The sequence below is a fragment of the Pseudophryne corroboree genome, chromosome 8 (genome assembly GCF_028390025.1).
Source record: "Pseudophryne corroboree isolate aPseCor3 chromosome 8, aPseCor3.hap2, whole genome shotgun sequence".
NCBI lineage: Eukaryota > Metazoa > Chordata > Amphibia > Anura > Myobatrachidae > Pseudophryne > Pseudophryne corroboree.
In genome coordinates this window covers 26,857,234-26,876,522 of record NC_086451.1, presented here as the reverse complement: position 1 = coordinate 26,876,522, position 19,289 = coordinate 26,857,234, and the positions used below count along the sequence as shown (strand labels likewise).

The 19,289-nt window shown below is 45.1% G+C and overlaps 1 protein-coding gene across 2 annotated transcripts in view; it reads right to left on the bottom strand.

The window, feature by feature from the left end:
* LOC134948244 (immunoglobulin lambda-1 light chain-like) overlaps nucleotides 1–19,289 on the bottom strand; it is a 33,278-nt gene that overhangs the window by 13,555 nt on the left and 434 nt on the right. The window contains exons 1-3 of one of the 2 annotated variants that reach the window (XM_063936112.1): nucleotides 17,872–17,944; nucleotides 10,001–10,189; nucleotides 6,126–6,479 (exon numbers count right to left, since the gene is read on the bottom strand). In XM_063936112.1, the coding sequence (XP_063792182.1) occupies nucleotides 6,126–6,479; nucleotides 10,001–10,049 (403 nt within the window). In that variant the 5' untranslated portion in view covers nucleotides 10,050–10,189; nucleotides 17,872–17,944. Of the gene's footprint in view, nucleotides 1–6,125; nucleotides 6,480–10,000; nucleotides 10,190–17,871; nucleotides 17,945–19,289 lie in introns of those variants that run through there. The other variant, XM_063936111.1, reaches the window with a different exon arrangement.

The following is a 19,289-nucleotide window of genomic DNA, read 5'->3' as shown; positions in this document are numbered from 1 at the left end:
GGCTGCCAAGGCCTCAGTTATCCGCTTTGCAGCATGATGACTGCTGTGATATTTCATCTTTCTCGCAAAGGACTGTCGGACAGTCAATTGCTTACTGGAAGTAGTACAAGTGGTCTTCTGACTTCCCCTCTGGGATGACGATCGACTCCCAGCAGCAACAACAGCAGCGCCAGCAGCAGTAGGCGTTACACTCAAGGATGCATCGGAGGAATCCCAGGCAGGAGAGGACTCGTCAGACTTGCCAGTGACATGGCCTGCAGGATTATTGGCTTTCCTGGGTAAGGAGGAAATTGACACTGAGGGAGTTGGTGGTGTGGTTTGCAGGAGCTTGGTTACAAGAGGAAGGGATTTAGTGGTCAGTGGACTGCTTCCGCTGTCACCCAAAGTTTTTGAACTTGTCACTGACTTATGATGAATGCGCTGCAGGTGACGTATAAGGGAGGATGTTCCGAGGTGGTTAACGTCCTTACCCCTACTTATTACAGCTTGACAAAGGCAACACACGGCTTGATACCTGTTGTCCGCATTTGTGTTGAAATAATTCCACACAGAAGAGCTGATTTTTTTTGTATTTTGACCAGGCATGTCAATGGCCATATTCGTCCCACGGACAACAGGTGTCTCCCCGGGTGCCTGACTTAAACAAACCACCTCACCATCAGAATCCTCCTTGTCAATTTCCTCCCCAGCGCCAGCATCACCCATATCCTCATCCTGGTGGTACTTCAACACTGACATCTTCAATTTGACTATCAGTAACTGGACTGCCGGTGCTCCTTCCAGCACTTGCAGGGGGCGTGCAAATGGTGGAAGGCGCAAGCTCTTCCCGTCCAGTGTTGGGAAGGTCAGGCATCGCAACCGACACAATTGGACTCTCCTTGGGGATTTGTGATTTCGAAGAACGCACAGTTCTTTGCTGTGCTTTTGCCAGCTTAAGTCTTTTCTTTTTTCTAGCGAGAGGATGAGTGCTTCCATCCTCATTTGAAGCTGAACCACTAGCCATGAACATAGGCCAGGGCCTCAGCCGTTCCTTGCCACTCCGTGTCGTAAATGGCATATTGGCAAGTTTACGCTTCTCCTCAGACGCTTTTAATTTTGATTTTTGGGTCATTTTACTGAACTTTTGTGTTTTGGAATTTACATGCTCTCTACTATGACATTGGGCATCGGCCTTGGCAGACGACATTGATGGCATTTCATCGTCTCGGCCATGACTAGTGGCAGCAGCTTCAGCACGAGGTGGAAGTGGATCTTGATCTTTCCCTATTTTTTTAACCTCCACATTTTTGTTCTCCATATTTTAATGTGTGGAATTATATGCCAGTATCAATAGCAATGGCCTACTACTATATATACTGCGCACAACTAAAATGCACCACAGGTATACAATGTAGATGGATAGTATACTTAATGGATGACGAGTGACGACACAGAGGTAGGTACAGCAGTGGCCTACCGTACTGCTATATATAGTATACTGGTGGACACTGTCAGCAAACTGCTAAACTAGTCTAAAAAAATGCACCACAGGTATACAATGTAGATGGATAGTATACTTAATGGATGACGAGTGACGACACAGAGGTAGGTACAGCAGTGGCCTACCGTACTGCTATATATAGTATACTGGTGGACACTGTCAGCAAACTGCTAAACTAGTCTAAAAAAAAATGCACCACAGGTATACAATGTAGATAGATAGTATACTTAATGGATGACGAGTGACGACACAGAGGTAGGTACAGCAGTGGCCTACCGTACTGCTATATATAGTATACTGGTGGACACTGTCAGCAAACTGCTAAACTAGTCTAAAAAAAATGCACCACAGGTATACAATGTAGATGGATAGTATACTTAATGGATGACGAGTGACGACACAGAGGTAGGTACAGCAGTGGCCTACCGTACTGCTATATATAGTATACTGGTGGACACTGTCAGCAAACTGCTAAACTAGTCTAAAAAAAATGCACCACAGGTATACTATGTAGATAGATAGTATACTTAATGGATGACGAGTGACGACACAGAGATAGGTACAGCAGTGGCCTACCGTACTGCTATATATAGTATACTGGTGGACACTGTCAGCAAACTGCTAAACTAGTCTAAAATGCACCACAGGTATACAATGTAGATGGATAGTATACTTAATGGATGACGAGTGACGACACAGAGGTAGGTACAGCAGTGGCCTACCGTACTGCTATATATAGTATACTGGTGGACACTGTCAGCAAACTGCTAAACTAGTCTAAAAAAAATGCACCACAGGTATACAATGTAGATGGATAGTATACTTAATGGATGACGAGTGACGACACAGAGGTAGGTACAGCAGTGCACTCTGCACTGTACTCCTCCTATATAATATTAATTATACTGGTGGTCCCCAGTCCCCACAAGCAGCACACTGTGAGCACAGATATGGAGTGTTTTTCAGGCAGACAAACGTATACTGGTGGTCACTGTCAGCAAAACTCTGCACTGTACTCCTGCTATAGCTGCTCCCCAGTCCCCACAATTAAGCAGTGTGAGCACTCAGCACAGATATATCATGCAGCACACTGAGCACAGATATGGTATGGAGCGTTTTTTTCAGGCAGAGAACGGATAAAACTGGTGGTCACTTATTATCAGCAAAACTCTGCACTGTACTCCTCCTAACAGCTGCTCCCCAATCCTCCCCACAATTAAGCAATAAAAAACAACCAATCAAGTCAACTGTGTTCTACAATAAACGGAGAGGACGCCAGCCACGTCCTCTCCCTATCATCTCCAATGCACGAGTGAAAATGGCGGCGACGCGCGGCTGCTTATATAGAATCCGAATCTCGCGAGAATCCGACAGCGGGATGATGACGTTCGGGCGCGCTCGGGTTAGCCGAGCAAGGCGGGTAGATTCGAACCTGCCTCGGACCCGTGTAAAAAGGGTAAAGTTCGGGGGGGTTCGGTTTCTCGGAAACCGAACCCGCTCATCACTAGTTTAGGGATAGGGTTAGGCTCTGGTTATGGTTAGGTATAGAGTTAGGTTTATGATATGGCTGCAGTTATAGGGCCTAATTCAGCTCTGATCGCTAGCAAGCGATTTTTGCACTGCTGCGATCAGATAGTCGCCGCCCATAGGGGAGTGTATTTTCGCTTTGCAAGTGTGCAATCACATGTGTAGCAGAGCTGTACAAACAGATCTTGTGAAGTCTCTGCGCAGCCCAGGACTTACTCAGCCGCTGCGATCACTTCAGCCTGTCCGGTGCCGGAATTGACGTCAGGAACCCTCCCTGCAAACGCTTGGACACGCCTGTGTTTTTCCAACCACTCCCAGAAAACGCTCAGTTGTCACCCACAAACGGCTTCTTCCTGTCAATCTCCTTCCGACCGCCCGTGTGAACGGATTGCTGAGCAGCGATCTGCTTTGTACCTGTGCGACACGCCTGCGAATTGCGCTGCATACACATGCGCAGTTTGGACCTGATCGCCAGCGATCAGATCTGAATTAGCTGCATAGATAGGTTTAGGGATAGGGTTAGGTTGTGGTTAGGGTTAGGTATAAAGTCAGGGTTAGATTTATGGGAAGGCTGCGGTTATGGCTAGGTTTAGGGTTAGGCTACGGTCAGAGCCGGCCCTAGGCATAGGCAAACTAGGCAAATGCCTGGGGCATTTGGAATGCCTAGGGGCACAAGCAGCTTCTGCTGATTAAAATGATATGCAGCATGCCTATATTCTGTGTGTGACTGTGGCTGTATCTGCATATGAAATGCTACGTTACAGTGTATTCCTGGAAATCACTGTAACGTAGCATTTTGTATGCAGATACAGCCACAGTCGCAAACAGAATATAGGCATGCTGCATATCATTTTAATCAGCAGAAGCTGTTAGAAGCTGCTAGTGCATCCTAGCCACAAAGTAATGCAAATAAGATGCATTTTTGTCAAAAAGGCACCCGACGTTATCAGAGCTGCCAGCTGACTCATGCCAGGTATCTCCTGCTGCATGGCGTATTGAGGCAAGATGTATGAAGACTCATCTGTATCCATGCATAGGTAGAGGTCACAGTGTTAGCAGCCATGTGAGTGTTTTGTGCGGTTGCGTTGGTTGTGTGTTCGGCTTATGTGTAAAGGGCATTATGTGTATAAGGGCATTAATAAAGGTTGGCATGATGTGCAAGAAGCATTATGTTTATAAGGACATTAATGTGTGGCATATGTGTAAGGGACATTACTGTGTGGTATTATGTTTATAAATGCATTACTAATGTGTGGCATTATGTGTATAAGGTGCTCTACTGTGTGGCGTAACGTACAGAAAGGACACTACTATGTGGTCTAATGTGAATAAAGAGCAATATGATGTGGTATAATGTGAATAAGTAGCAATTCAGTGTGATGTAATGTGAATAAAGGGCACTACTGTGAGGAATAACGTATATAAGGTAAAGTGGTACTACTGTGTGATGTAACGTGAATAAGGGACACTATCGCATGATAAAATGTGAATAAAGTTGTACTACTGTGTGAGGTAATTTGAATTGGGGTGCTATTGTGTGGCCATGCCCCTTCCCAGCAAGAACACGTAGCTTTTTGAGCTGTGCGCCAAATGCCTATTTAAAATATAGGCGGTAGGAGCACCAAAATGACGACTGCTATAGGTGAGGGGAGATGGTGCTAGGAAAGGGGAGGCGGAATTAGCAGCGGTGCAAGGGGGCACCAGCCAAAATCTTGCCTAGGGCATCATATTGGTCAGGCCCGGCTCTGGCTGCGGTTAGGGTTAGGTATAGAGTTAGGGTTAGGTATATGGTATGGCTGCAGTTATGGTTAGGTTTAGGGATAGGGTTAGGTTGTGGTTAGGGTTAGGTATAGGGTTAGGTATATGGTATGGCTGCAGTTATGGTTAGGTTTAGGGATAGGGTTAGGCTGCAGTTAGGGTTAGGCTGCAGTTAGGGTTAGGTATAGAGTTAGGGTTAGGCATATGGTATGGCTGCAGTTATGGTTAGGTTTAGGGATAGGCTTAGGTTGTGGTTAGGGTTAGGTATAGAGTTAGGTTTATGGTATGGCTGCAGTTATGGTTAGGTTTAGGGATACGGTTAGGTTTCGGTTAGGATTCGGTATAGAGTTAGGTTTATGGTAAGACTTTGGTTATAGTTAGGTTTAGGGATAGGGTTAGGCTGCAGTTAGTATTAGGTATAGAGTTAGGGTTAGGTTTATGGTATGACTGCGGTTATGGTTAGGTTTAGGGACAAGTGTTAGGGTTAGGCTGCGGTTTGGTCTAGGGCTTAAATACTATAAAAACACTATGCTGACCGTCGACATGCACAATGTCAGCATAATGACCATGTCAAGATTGTGCATGTCGACATTTCATACCACAACCCTACTTTTCTTATAACCGGCAGAAGTCCTGCATGCATTTGTGATTATTCATGACGCAGGGGGTAAATACTAACCCATAGTTTTTAAAAGCTGCCAATGATCAGCTTTGACCAGGCTGGTTTAGCATTTTTTTCTATTACCATCTTAAATCCATCGGTCAAAGCCACCAATCGTGGCTGTGATAAACTGCGGGTTAGCGAGTTTTCCTGCAGATAAATTGCTTAAAGTCTAATGAGCAGTTGTCCAAAGCACAATAAATCCTTTCATTGTTGGGATTTGTAGGCCATTGAATGGTTTTCCATCAATACTTTACATCAATGGCAGGAAACCATCGGCAGGAAACCATTGATGGTTTGAACTATCAATGGTTATAACTAGCTGGGGACGGATCGGCCAGAGAAGGAGGGTACGGCAAACTGGGTGAGATGGGAGTGAGGCCATTGGACCTCAGCCATTGGTGGCAAAATGATTGCTCATTGGTGGCAAAATGATTGCTCATTGGTGACAAACTATTGATGGTCAATGGACATTCCTACTTCATTGCTTATAGAAGCCTATTCTGCAAAGACACTAGTGGCCTAATGCTGAATTGCATTTTTTTAAAATATTGCGAGAAAAAACTATCAGTACAATTTTATTATTTTCCATAGTAGACATGGATTGCCCCTGTAATACTCTGGGGTCTTCTCTGTGTAGATATAGATAGCATACAACCTCATAAACACATTCTGTCTACACCATTTGATGCCACCTACCTCCATGCACACTGAGGTAGATCCCATCGCCCCAGACATAGTGAAAAGGCTGCTTAGTCCGCAGACACCAGTAGAGGGCGCTGTCTTCTGCAGAGACGTTTTTGATCTCCAGGAATTGAGCATTTGTGACGTCTTTGACGGAATGGAAACGCTCCAGGGATGGATCTGCCCAATGCAGGCTGGAGTCGCCTCCATGGCGGAGGATAAAGGTGGGCGCATTGTCTGGCAGCTGTTTAAACCACTGGACACTAAGATCCTGGATCTCCTCACCTTCCACAAAACAGCCCAGGGTTGCTGTGCTTCCTTCATGCGCAGACACATGTTTGTACTGGTGAGCTCTGGACTGTGTGGAACCTTCAATACATGAGTTATTGCAGTGTTAGACGTATACAGTATCAGTCAGGATAACACTACAGGGTGAGTCAAAAGTCGCAGTACACCCTTTTGTTTCAGAAACTGTGCAGGAAATTAGAAAACTGAATACTCCAGTAAGGTATGGGTGAGGTGGGCTATCTTTTAGGGTATGCACCGGACATGGACGCCATCTTGAAATCGGTCATCTTGAATTTAAGTCATTTTTTTCAAATGGAAAGGGGCTTGTGTAACATGTCAAACAACATCAGAATTTGTGGAAAAGTTTATTGTCGCAAACAGATTTTAAATAGCGGTTATGGTTTAAAATGTACAACACTTTTTTTCTTACAAGTAACTGAAGATGGCTTTGGCAAAAGAGGAGAGAATTAAGGTCATTTTGATGTCTGGAGAATTAAGTTACCGTGTCATAGCTGCAGATTTTAACAACCGGCACCCAGAAAGACCTCCAATTTCACATAACACTGTCAGGTGCCTAATTTCTAAATTCCGAGAAACTGGGACTGTGGCTGACAAGTCACGGAGTGGTCGCCCAAAAAGTGCTACTGACGAGACAGCCTCAACAATGGTTTTGGCATCCTTCTTGAAGAGCCCACAACACAGCACACAACGTTTGTCAGCAGAATGTGGAATCAGCCAGTCATTGATCGTACGAATCCTTCATGCCCATCGATGGCATCCATTCAAGATCCAGCTGTGTGAAATTGGAGGTTTTTCTGGGTGCCGGTTGTTAAAATCTGCAGCTATGACACGGAAACTTTGTTCTCCAGACATCAAAATTACCTCAATTCTCTCCTCTTTTGTCAAAGCCATCTTCAGTTACCTGCAAGAAAAAACGTGTTGTAACTTTTGAACCATTACTGCTATTTCAAATCAGTTTGCAGCAATACACTTTTCAGCAAATTCTAATGTTGTTTGACATGTTATACGACCCCCTTTCCATTTGAAAAAACTAACTTAGATTTAAGAAGGCCGATTTCAAGATGGCGCCCATGTTCAGTACATACCCTAAAAGATAGCCCACCTCACCCATACCTTACTGCAATATTCCGTTTTCCCATTTCCTGCACAGTTCTTGAAACAAAAGGGTGTACTGCGACTTTTGAATCACCACGTATATTCAGATAAATATAATAATAATGCATTCCAACTGTATACTAGTAATTTGCTGCACCCCAGACTGCATTCTTCATTATTTATTACAGGTTGAGTATCCCTTATCCAAAATGCTTGGGACCAGAGGTATTTTGGATATGGGATTTTTCCGTATTTTGGAATAATTGCATACCATAATGAGATATCATGGTGATGGGACCTAAATCTAAGCACAGAATGCTTTTATGTCACATATACACCTTATACACACAGCCTGAAGGTAATTTTAGCCAATATGTTTTATTACTTTGTACATTAAACAAGGTTTGTGTACATTGAGCCATCAAAAAACAAAAGTTTCACAATCTCACTCTCACTCAAAAAAGTCTGTATTTCGGAATATTCCGTATTTCGGATATTTGGATATGGGATACTCAACCTGTATCAGCTATTTATATATCGCACACACATTCCGCAGCACTTTACAGAGAATGTATCGTCACTCACATCATTCCCTGTCCCAGTGGAGCTTGCACTCTATGGCCCTCATTCCGAGTTGTTCGCTCGCAAGGCGATTTTAGCAGAGTTGCTCACGCTAAGCCGCCGCCTACTGGGAGTGAATCTTAGCTTCTTAAAATTGCGAACGATGTATTTGCAATATTGCGATTACACACTACTTAGCAGTTTCAGAGTAGCTTCAGACTTACTCGGCATCTGCGATCAGTTCAGTGCTTGTCGTTCCTGGTTTGACGTCACAAACACACCCAGCGTTCTCCCAGACACTCCTCCGTTTCTCCAGCCACTCCCGCGTTTTTTCCGGAAACGGTAGCGTTTTTATCCACACGCCCATAAAACGCTGTGTTTCCGCCCAGTAACACCCATTTCCTGTCAATCACACTACGATCGCCGGAGCGAAGAAAAAGCCGTGAGTAAAAATACTATCTTCATAGCAAAATTACTTGGCGCAGTCGCAGTGCGAACATTGCGCATGCGTACTAAGCAGAAAAACGCTGCGATGCGAAGAAAATTACAGAGCGAACGACTCGGAATGAGGGCCTATGTTGCCTATTATAGGGGCATACATACACACTAGGTTTAATTTGTCAGTAACCTACCAGCATGTTTTTTGTTTGTTGGAGGAAACTAGAGCCCCCAGAAGAAACCGAAGCCCACACGAACGTGGGGAGAACATACAAACTCCACACACATATATAGTCAGGAATTAAACACGTAACCTCAAGGCTGTGAGGGAGCAATGCTATGCCTACCAATACACCATTTGTGTCCTATATAGCTTATTTCAGTTGTACAGTATGGGGGGGAATTCAATTGGGCGCAAGGTTTTCACTGCAAAAACCTTGCGCCCATCGCACCCAATTTTCCCAATACCCACAGTATCCAGTTTAAAAAAATGGTCGGTAGGTTATCAGCTCTGAAAACCCCATGGCGTGTGAAAAAAACCCTGAAAATGATACTTACCCCACCGGCAGTGGCGTTTCTAGAGAGGAAGGGACCCGTGTGCAGACTCCGTCTGTGAGCCCCCTCCTCACCTGTAGCCGTCACCGCCGCTGTCAGTGCTGAGACTTTGGCACAGTGCCAGAGTCTACAGAGCATGCGCAGGACTCCGAAAAATGGCCGCCGCGCCATTTTTCCGGAGTCCTGCGTATGCGCTGTAGACTCTGGCACTGTGCCAGATTCTCTAGTGCTCAGTGCGCTAGCAGCGGCGGTGACGGCTATGGGAGAGGAGGGGGCCCACACACGGTCACCGATGGATGCCGGAAAGGTAAGTATAGAAGAAATGGGTGCAGTGTGTGCGGTGTGGGCCCCCTCTGGACTCACCCATTATAGATACGCCAGTGTCCACCGGTGGTCTCTGCCGGTCTCAGTGATCTCCCCTCCGTCTTCCCACTGGGGAGGAATATGCTGGTTGGCTCAGGGACTGCTGGGAGATATAGTTCTCCCAGCTGCTGCCTCTGAGGGGGAATGACACTCAAACGGTGTGTGTGTGTGTGTGGGGGGGGGGGTGTCACACACACTCATACACACTTTTACACTCATCACTGCTGCAGGAATTCGGATCCCAACGCTATACCGCTTCGGAAGGTGAGTAATTGCAGACTAATGAAGCTAACTGGAAACTTCCAATTGCGTAAGTAGTCCTCTCGGGGTGCTTCAAGGGTGCCAAGAGCTAGTCCCAGTGATCTTTCCTAAATATAAAGATTTTAGGAAAAATAATACCTGCTAAGAAGAGGCGTGAAAAACCGCTTCTCATTTTCTATCCTGCAATTGAATAACAAGACCTGCGGGAAAAACCTTGCGCGCAGAGTTTTTTTAATCTCCCGTGCATAATTGAATTCCCATCTTTTTGTTTATCTCTGTTACTCCAGAATGTAAATCAGATAACTTACAAGAGTATAAAAGACAGAGCAGAAGACCGGTCACCCCTGAGAACGCCATGACTGGAAGCCGCTTCAGAGTCCGCCTGAGTGATGCGGTTATAGGTGTTACATCTATATAGGAGCTTTACAGGGCAGTTGCAGAGTCTTCCATCCAGACACCCATAATCCAGAAAGATAGCTATACTTTGCTTTGTTAATCTAGAAAAAAAAGAAAGAAATATATAACTGCTACTTTGTGTTAATATTGTACACACAGGGGGTAATTCCAAGTTGATCGCAGCAGGAATTTAGTTAGCAGTTGGGCAAAACCATGTGCATTGCAGGGGAGGCAGATATAACATGTGCAGAGAGAGTTAGATTTGGGTGTGGTGTGTTCAATCTGCAATCTAATTTGCAGTGTAAGAATAAAGCAGCCAGTATTTACCCTGCACAGAAACAAAATAACCCACCCAAATCTAACTCTCTCTGCACATGTTATATCTGCCTCCCCTGCAGTCCACATGGTTTTGCCCAATTGCTAACTAAATTCCTGCTGCGATCAACTTGGAGTTACCCCCACAGACACTGTGAGGAGCACTGCTAAGCCATGTAATAAAGAAAATCCTAAATCCCACTGTGGATAATGGATTCCAAGGGGGAATGTGAAGGGTGCAAATTTCTGTTGCTGCGGCAGCAACGGCACCCCATTCGCCCGACCAATGCCCGATCCGCACAAAAGTGCTCGCTACCCTGTGGGGCAGCAAACACTTCTGTACAAGATCCCACTGCTATAAAGTGCAGCAGCGGCCACACAGCTTCTGCTGGGGGAAAGTATTTGCTGGCAATTGAATTCCCCCACAAACCTCAAAGCACTGAGTACAGTTCATATTCACCAATCAGCCATATAAAACCACTGCCAGGTGAAGGGGATACCATGAGTGGGATATAATAGGCAGTAAGTGAACAGTCTCTTTTTGGATTTGCTCTGTTGGAAGCTGCAAGGGCCAAATTGTGATAGCTAGTTTTCTGGGTCAGATTATCTCCAAAACTATAGGTCTTGTGTGGTGTTCCCTACCTACCAAACATGGTCCAAGGAAGGACAACCTGTCAACCGGCAACATTGGAGCAAGTGACAAGTGACCATTTGCTCCCAAACACTGGAAAACAGACAAAAATGGACATTCAGACAAATTGGTTAAATCCATTTGACCTAACTAGTTTATCCGAACATACATTTAGACCATCATACGGCTATTGGGATCAAATGGTTGATTGTCATTTGCTCCCATACATTACCAGATTTACATTCCAACCAGAAAAATTGGACAATCTTATAGTGTATATCCAGCTGCTGGGCATACACTATACAATTATCTGCCAGATCTGGCTGGTTGGAATGAAAACCTGGTAATGGATGAGAGCAAATGACAATCGGCCATTTGCTCCAAAACACTGGAAAACTGATTGTATGTACGACAGGTTTTGTCCGTTTTCCAGTGTTTGGGAGCAAATGGTCGATTGTCATTTATTCTCGTCCATTACCAGATTTTCATTCCAACCAGCCAGATCTGGCAGATTATCTGCCAGATACTTGTATAGTGTATGCCCTTCTTTAGCCTTCGCTAAAGGACTCTCTCTAAATTCTATCCATTAAAAGTCCAGTATTGAGCAGCAAAGTTTCCCAGATGGAATAATAGCAATCCTCAGCAGCCTCTTAGCAATCCAATTTGCAGATGTACATTATATAGCTGAGAAGGTGATCCGCCAGGTCACCAGACGCTGCAGACTCTTTTCCAGTGGAGAGTAAAGCAGTTCAGATGATACCCAGATTGCAATGGTTCAGGAGTCCATGTGGCAAAGGCTCAAAGTGTAACGCGTTTCACTGGGTTTTGGGCACCCACCACCATCAGAAGCATATGTTAAGTGTGTTCCAGGAGCCCCTATATATATATATATATATATATATATATATAAAGTACGGGAGATCGGTGGCACTCAGAGGCTTTCACATCCAGGTTAATCAAAAAAGAAAGTGCATTTATTGGTCAACGTTTCGGGGGACGGACCCCCTTCCTCAGGACACTGCAAACTGGGAAGGGGGTCCGTCCCCCGAAACGTTGACCAATAAATGCACTTTCTTTTTTGATTAACCTGGATGTGAAAGCCTCTGAGTGCCGCCGATCTCCCGTACTTTGCATATTGGGGCCACCATACCCCGAGGAGGGCACCAGAGCGATACCCCTTTGGGGACCACGGAGTGCCGGGCTGTTTTCATGGACTATATATATATATATATATATATATATATATACCTGGTTATAGTGGCATGATACAGATGGAGTCTCACTCATATAGCCTTTTCTGCTGCGCCTAGGTGCACCAAGGCTTATTAGCATAAACCTTTCATCTATTGTTCTCAGTTGCAATACAATACAGAGAGAACAATACAGCAGAGGATCAAGTCATTACAGCAGGGAATTAAGGGGGTGATTCAGACCTGTGTTAAATTGAGCCCAGCTACGATCACCTACACAGACATGTGGGGGGGGGGGGGGGGGGACGCCCAGCACAGGGCTAGTCCGCCCCGCATGCCAGGTCCGGCCCCACGGTACAAGTGAAAAAGCATTGCACAGCTGGGATGCTTTTGTACTTGAAGAGTATCTCCCGACCTGGGCAGCTCCTGCACGCTGGCAGGGAGTTACTGTCGTTGTGATGGTCGCAGCGGCTGCGTGTGACGTCACGCAGCCACTGAGGCCCGCCCCACGCCTGCATTGGCCGGACTGCACCCGCAAAACGGCGGCCAAACGCCGCCGTGACACCCCCTCCCGCCCAGCGAACGCCTCTGCCTGTCAATCAGGCAGAGGAGATAGTTGGGCTACGATAGCTGTTGGCTGTCTGGCATGCGCCGGCGCACTGTGGCGCCAACACATTCGTACTTCTGACCTCGATGAGCGGCAGCGTGCGGTCAGGTCAGAATGACCCCCTAACTCCAACTGCCTTGGCTAAATTAATCCAAATTAAGGCATAGATAACGAGGGCTCCATCTATACATTACACCAGTGTTCTAATTACCATTAATAAATCAAACCGTCCATCAAATAAGCAAATCCTGAACATGGTGGCAATCTTACCATGTTTACATTTAATGGATATTTGTATAATTATTATCATTAATTAACTTACATGAAAGGTGGATGATAAAGGTTTCCTGGAGTACAATACCCGGTCATGTGAACGATGCTGATTTAATAAATGATTGTTATACTGTTACAAATCGTCTGTCTATATAAGTATTATTCAGCAAATGCTGGTACATTGGGGGTGATTCCGAGTTGTTCGCTCGCTAGCAGATTTTAGCAGCATTGCACACACTAAGCCGCCGCCCTCTGGGAGTGTATCTTCGCTTAGCAGAATTGCGAACGAAAGCTTTGCTAATTTTCTCGTAACGATTACCCCACAGTTTCTGAGTAGCTCCAGACTTACTCTGCCATTGCGACCAGCTCAGCCCGTTTCGTTCCTGGTTTGACGTCACAAACACGCCCTGCGTTCGGACAGCCACTCCCCCGTTTCTCCAGACACTTCCGCGTTTTATCCTGGCACGCCTGCGTTTTTCCGCACACTCCCTGAAAACGGTCAGTTTCCGCCCAGAAACACCCACTTCCTGTCAATCACACTCCGATCAATACAACGATGAAAATTCTTCGTTCGGACGTGAGTAAATCTACTAAGTTTTGAGCTAAAATACTTAGCGTATGCGCACTGCGAACCATGCACATGCGCATTTTCGTCTTAATCGCTCCTTTGCGAAAATCGGCAACGAGCGAACAACTCGGAATGACCCCCATTGACAGGTGATAATCAGAGTTGTGTGTATAGAGCTGGCCAGCAGGGGGCACAATTCTGCCTCTGCTCACACAGCTCCCTCATTCTCTCTGGAATCAGTTAGGAGCAGCCGATTGTGACAGGTCCTCTGACCACAAAAAGAAAAACACGTAAAAGTAAAAACATAAACATGGAAGATAACCACAAACCCTCTCCCTGTGCAGGAAATAACACCCAGAGAAAGCAGCAGCGTTATGTGATCTCATAGCAAATATTTGTCATGTATTTGTGTGATAATCATGCGTCTCCCAACCAAACATCAACCAGCGACCAAATACATGCATAACACCACACACATCCCACACACCACACACATCCCATACACCACACACATCACACACATCCCACACACCACACACCACACACATCACACACACACCACACACATCACACACAACACACACATCACACACAACACACACATCCCACACACCACACACATCACACACACATCACACATATCACACACACATCACACACACCACACACATCACACACATCAAACATATCACACACACCACACACCACACACATCACACACAACACATACATCACACACAACACACACATCACATTCATCCATTTACTGCTTCATGTCAGAATGGCTTGTGTGTATTAATATCATGTCCCGCGGTCAGGTCATGTTGGGGGTGTAGTGTCCTATGTCTGTATAGGGTGTAATAGATGTATTATGGTCATGTCCAGCGATCAGGTCATGTTGGGGTGTAGTGTCCTATGTCTGTATAGGGTGTAATAGATGTATTATGGTCATGGCCAGTGGTCAGGTCATGTTGGGGTGTAGTGTCCTATGTCTGTATAGGGTGTAATAGATGTATTATGGTCATGGCCAGTGGTCAGGTCATGTTGGGGGTGTAGTGTCCTATGTCTGTATAGGGTGTAATAGATGTATTATGGTCATGTCCAGCGATCAGGTCATGTTGGGGTGTAGTGTCCTATGTCTGTATAGGGTGTAATAGATGTATTATGGTCATGTCCAGCGATCAGGTCATGTTGGGGTGTAGTGTCCTATGTCTGTATAGGGTGTAATAGATGTATTATGGTCATGGCCAGTGGTCAGGTCATGTTGGGGGTGTAGTGTCCTATGTCTGTATAGGGTGTAATAGATGTATTATGGTCATGGCCAGTGGTCAGGTCATGTTGGGGGTGTAGTGTCCTATGTCTGTATAGGGTGTAATAGATGTATTATGGTCACGACCAGAGGTCAGGTCATGTTGGGGGTGTAGTGTCCTATGTCTGTATAGGGTGTAATAGATGTATTATGGTCATGGCCAGTGGTCAGGTCATGTTGGGGTGTATTGTCCTATGTCTGTATAGGGTGTAATAGATGTATTATGGTCATGGCCAGTGGTCAGGTCATGTTGGGGGTGTAGGTTCCTATGTCTGTATAGGGTGTAATATATGTATTATGGTCATGGCCAGCGGTCAGGTCATGTTGGGGGTGTAGTGTCCTATGTCTGTATAGGGTGTAATAGATGTATTATGGTCATGGCCAGTGGTCAGGTCATGTTGGGGGTGTATTGTCCTATGTCTGTATAGGGTGTAATAGATGTATTATGGTCATGGCCAGTGGTCAGGTCATGTTGGGGGTGTAGGTTCCTATGTCTGTATAGGGTGTAATATATGTATTATGGTCATGGCCAGCGGTCAGGTCATGTTGGGGGTGTAGTGTCCTATGTCTGTATAGGGTGTAATAGATGTATTATGGTCATGGCCAGCGGTCAGGTCATGTTGGGGGTGTATTGTCCTATGTCTGTATAGGGTGTAATAGATGTATTATGGTCATGGCCAGTGGTCAGGACATGTTGGGGGCGTAGTGTCCTATGTCTGTATAGGGTGTAATAGATGTATTATGGTCATGGCCAGTGGTCAGGTCATGTTGGGGGTGTAGTGTCCTATGTCTGTATAGGGTGTAATAGATGTATTATGGTCATGTTGGGGTGTAGTGTCCTGTGTCTGTATAGGGTGTAATAGATGTAATATGGTCATGGCCAGCGGTCAGGTCATGTTGGGGGTGTAGTGTCCTATGTCTGTATAGGGTGTAATATATGTATTATGGTCATGTCCAGTGGTCAGGTCATGTTGGGGTTGTAGTGTCCTATGTTTGTATGGGGTGTAATAGATGTATTATGGTCATGGCCAGCGGTCAGGTCATGTTGGGGGTGTAGTGTCCTATGTCTGTACAGGGTGTAATAGATGTATTATGGTCATGGTCAGTGGTCAGGTCATGTTGGGAAGGAGTAGTGTCCTATATCTGTATAGGGTGTAATAGATGTATTATGGGCATGGCCAGTGGTCAGGTCATGTTGGGGGTGTAGTGTCCTATGTCTGTATAGGGTGTTATAGATGTATTATGGTCATGGTCAGTGGTCAGGTCATATTGGGAAGGAGCAGTGTCCTATATCTGTATAGGGTGTAATAGATGTATTATGGGCATGGCCAGTGGTTAGGTCATGTTGGGGTGTAGTGTCCTATGTCTGTATAGGGTGTAATAGATGTATTATGGTCATGGTCAGTGGTCAGGTCATGTTGGGGGTATAGTGTCCTATGTCTGTATAGGGTGTAATAGATGTATTATGGTCATGGCCAGTGGTCAGGTCATGTTGGGGTGTAGTGTCCTATGTCTGTATAGGGTGTAATAGATGTATTATGGTCATGTCCAGTGGTCAGGTCATGTTGGGGTGTAGTGTCCTATGACTGTATAGGGTGTAATAGATGTATTATGGTCATGGCCAGTGGTCAGGTCATGCTGGGGTGTAGTGTCCTATGTCTGTATAGAGTGTAATAGATGTATTATGGTCATGGCCAGTGGTCAGGTCATGTTGGGGGTGTAGTGTCCTATGTCTGTATAGGGTGTAATAGATGTATTATGGTCACGTCCAGCGGTCAGGTCATGTTGGGGGTGTAGTGTCCTATGACTGTATAGGGTGTAATAGATGTATTATGGTCATGGCCAGTGGTCAGGTCATGTTGGGGTGTAGTGTCCTATGTCTGTATAGGGTGTAATAGATGTATTATGGGCATGGCCAGTGATCAGGTCATGTTGGGGGTGTAGTGTACTATGTCTGTATAGGGTGTAATAGATGTATTATGGCCATGGTCAGTGGTCAGGTCATGTTGGGAAGGAGTAGTGTCCTGTGTCTGTATAGGGTGTAATAGATGTATTACGGTCACGGCCAGTGGTCAGGTCATGTTGGGGGTGTAGTGTCCTATGTTTGTATAGGGTGTAATAGATGTATTACGGTCACGGCCAGTGGTCAGGTCATGTTGGGGGTGTAGTGTCCTATGTCTGTATAGGGTGTAATAGATGTATTATGGTCATGTCCAGTGGTCAGGTCATGTTGGGGGTGTAGTGTCCTATGTCTGTATAGGGTGTAAAAGATTATAGTCATGGTCAGTGGTCAGGTCATGTTGGGGGTGTAGTGTCCTACGTATAGGGTGTAATAGATGTATTATGGGCATGGCCAGTGGTCAGGTCATGTTGGGGGGTGTAGTGTGCTATGTCTGTATAGGGTGTAATAGATGTATTATGGTCATGTCCTGTGGTCAGGTCATGTTGGGGGTGTAGTGTCCTATGTCTGTATAGGGTGTAATAGATGTATTATGGTCATGGTCAGCGGTCAGGTCATGTTGGGGGTGTAGTGTCCTATGTCTGTATAGGGTGTAATAGATGTATTATGGTCATGTTGGGGGTATAGTGTCCTATGTCTGTATAGGGTGTAATAGCTGTATTATGGTCATGGCCAGTGGTCAGGTCATGTTGGGGTGTAGTGTCCTATGTCTGTATAGGGTGTAATAGATGTATTATGGTCATGGCCAGTGGTCAGGTTAAGTTGGGGTGTAGTGTCCTATGTTTGTATAGAGTGTATTAGATGTATTATGGTCACGTCCAGCGGTCAGGTCATACTGGGGGTGTAGTGTCCTATGACTGTATAGGGTGTAATAGATGTATTATGGTCATGGCCAGTGGTCAGGTCATGTTGGGGTGTAGTGCCACCTACCAGATTCTCTCTCTGGTGCGATGTTTGAGCGCTCAGATCAATAGACACACACAGCAGGGTTGGAAGGCAGATCTGAAACAACTGGGCATGTGTAGCAGCTCTGTGCCACCCTTTATACTGCACGTAGTGACCGCTGGCCAGGCTGTGGGGAAGGGCGGTTTCTTGGCAACTGGAACACCCCCCCCCCCCCTCCCATACACTTGCCTATGTGATTATTGCTTAACAACAGACACTATTATTGCACCCAGCATGTTACTGTCTAGTAACCCACACATTCAGGTTAAAAACACATAAAGAGATCGATTATTCTAGTATATGAGCTCTGGAATTACAATATACGAGTGTGTACTGTTCCTCAACCACAAAACTGTAGCTACAAAACAAACAGCACTAGGTGTATATAACTTTAGTATTTGTTGCAACAAATATTTATACAGTGTCACTGTCAAATAGCTTTCATGGCATGCTGGGACTTGTAGTCTCTCCACAGAAGCGTGGCTACAAGTCACCTGCTTCTTCCATAGACATTTGGTAGCAACATGTTTCATTTTTGATCCATCAGACATTGGGGCAAATTTATCAAATCTTGGAAGGAGATGAAGTGGAGAGAGCTAAAGTATCAACCAATCAGTTCCTAACTGTCATATTTCTAGCACAAACTATAGGAACTTGTAAACTTTCACACATTTAGGCACAGGAGCTCATTTATGAACGAGTGATAGTACTAGCTGTGAATGATTAAACTTGTTGCGTGTGATAAGTGGTATCCCAGCCAATCAGCTTCCAAATGTCATGTGTTCAGCTCCTGTGATGTGTTTGAGAAATGACAGTTGGGAGCTGATTGGCTGGACCACCATTTATCATATCCAATAAGTTTTATCACTCACACCAAGTTTTATCACGCGTTGATAAATGGACCCCACAATGCGACAACGGCTTTTTTTTTTAACACTTCTATGTTTAATTTTAACTAATTCCGGAATAAATAGAAAAAAAAAACAACACTTATTGTTTTTTGTTTAAATATGCATAAAATCCCTGTCTCACATATCCATAAATCCAGAATAAAAGGAAACGCACACTTCTAAAGGAACTCCAAAATATATCCAAGCATTAGATTTACTAGTCCTTGTAGCGACAGGTGTTCCGGGGGTTTTGGTCGCACATAGTATTAGTAATAGGGACAGCGCTCAGCCAGGGAATAGTAATATATCATTTAATAAGGTTATCACTTGTGGTAGCCCCTAAATCGTGTATTTCAATACCCACCCTTATAGTGCTGCAAACTTATGCCCAGATTTATCAAGCCTTGGAGAGTGATAAATTGTGAGAAAGTACCAACTAACCAGCTCCTAACTGTCATTTTCAAACACAGCCTGTCACATGACAGTTAGGAGCTGATTGGCTGGTATGTTATC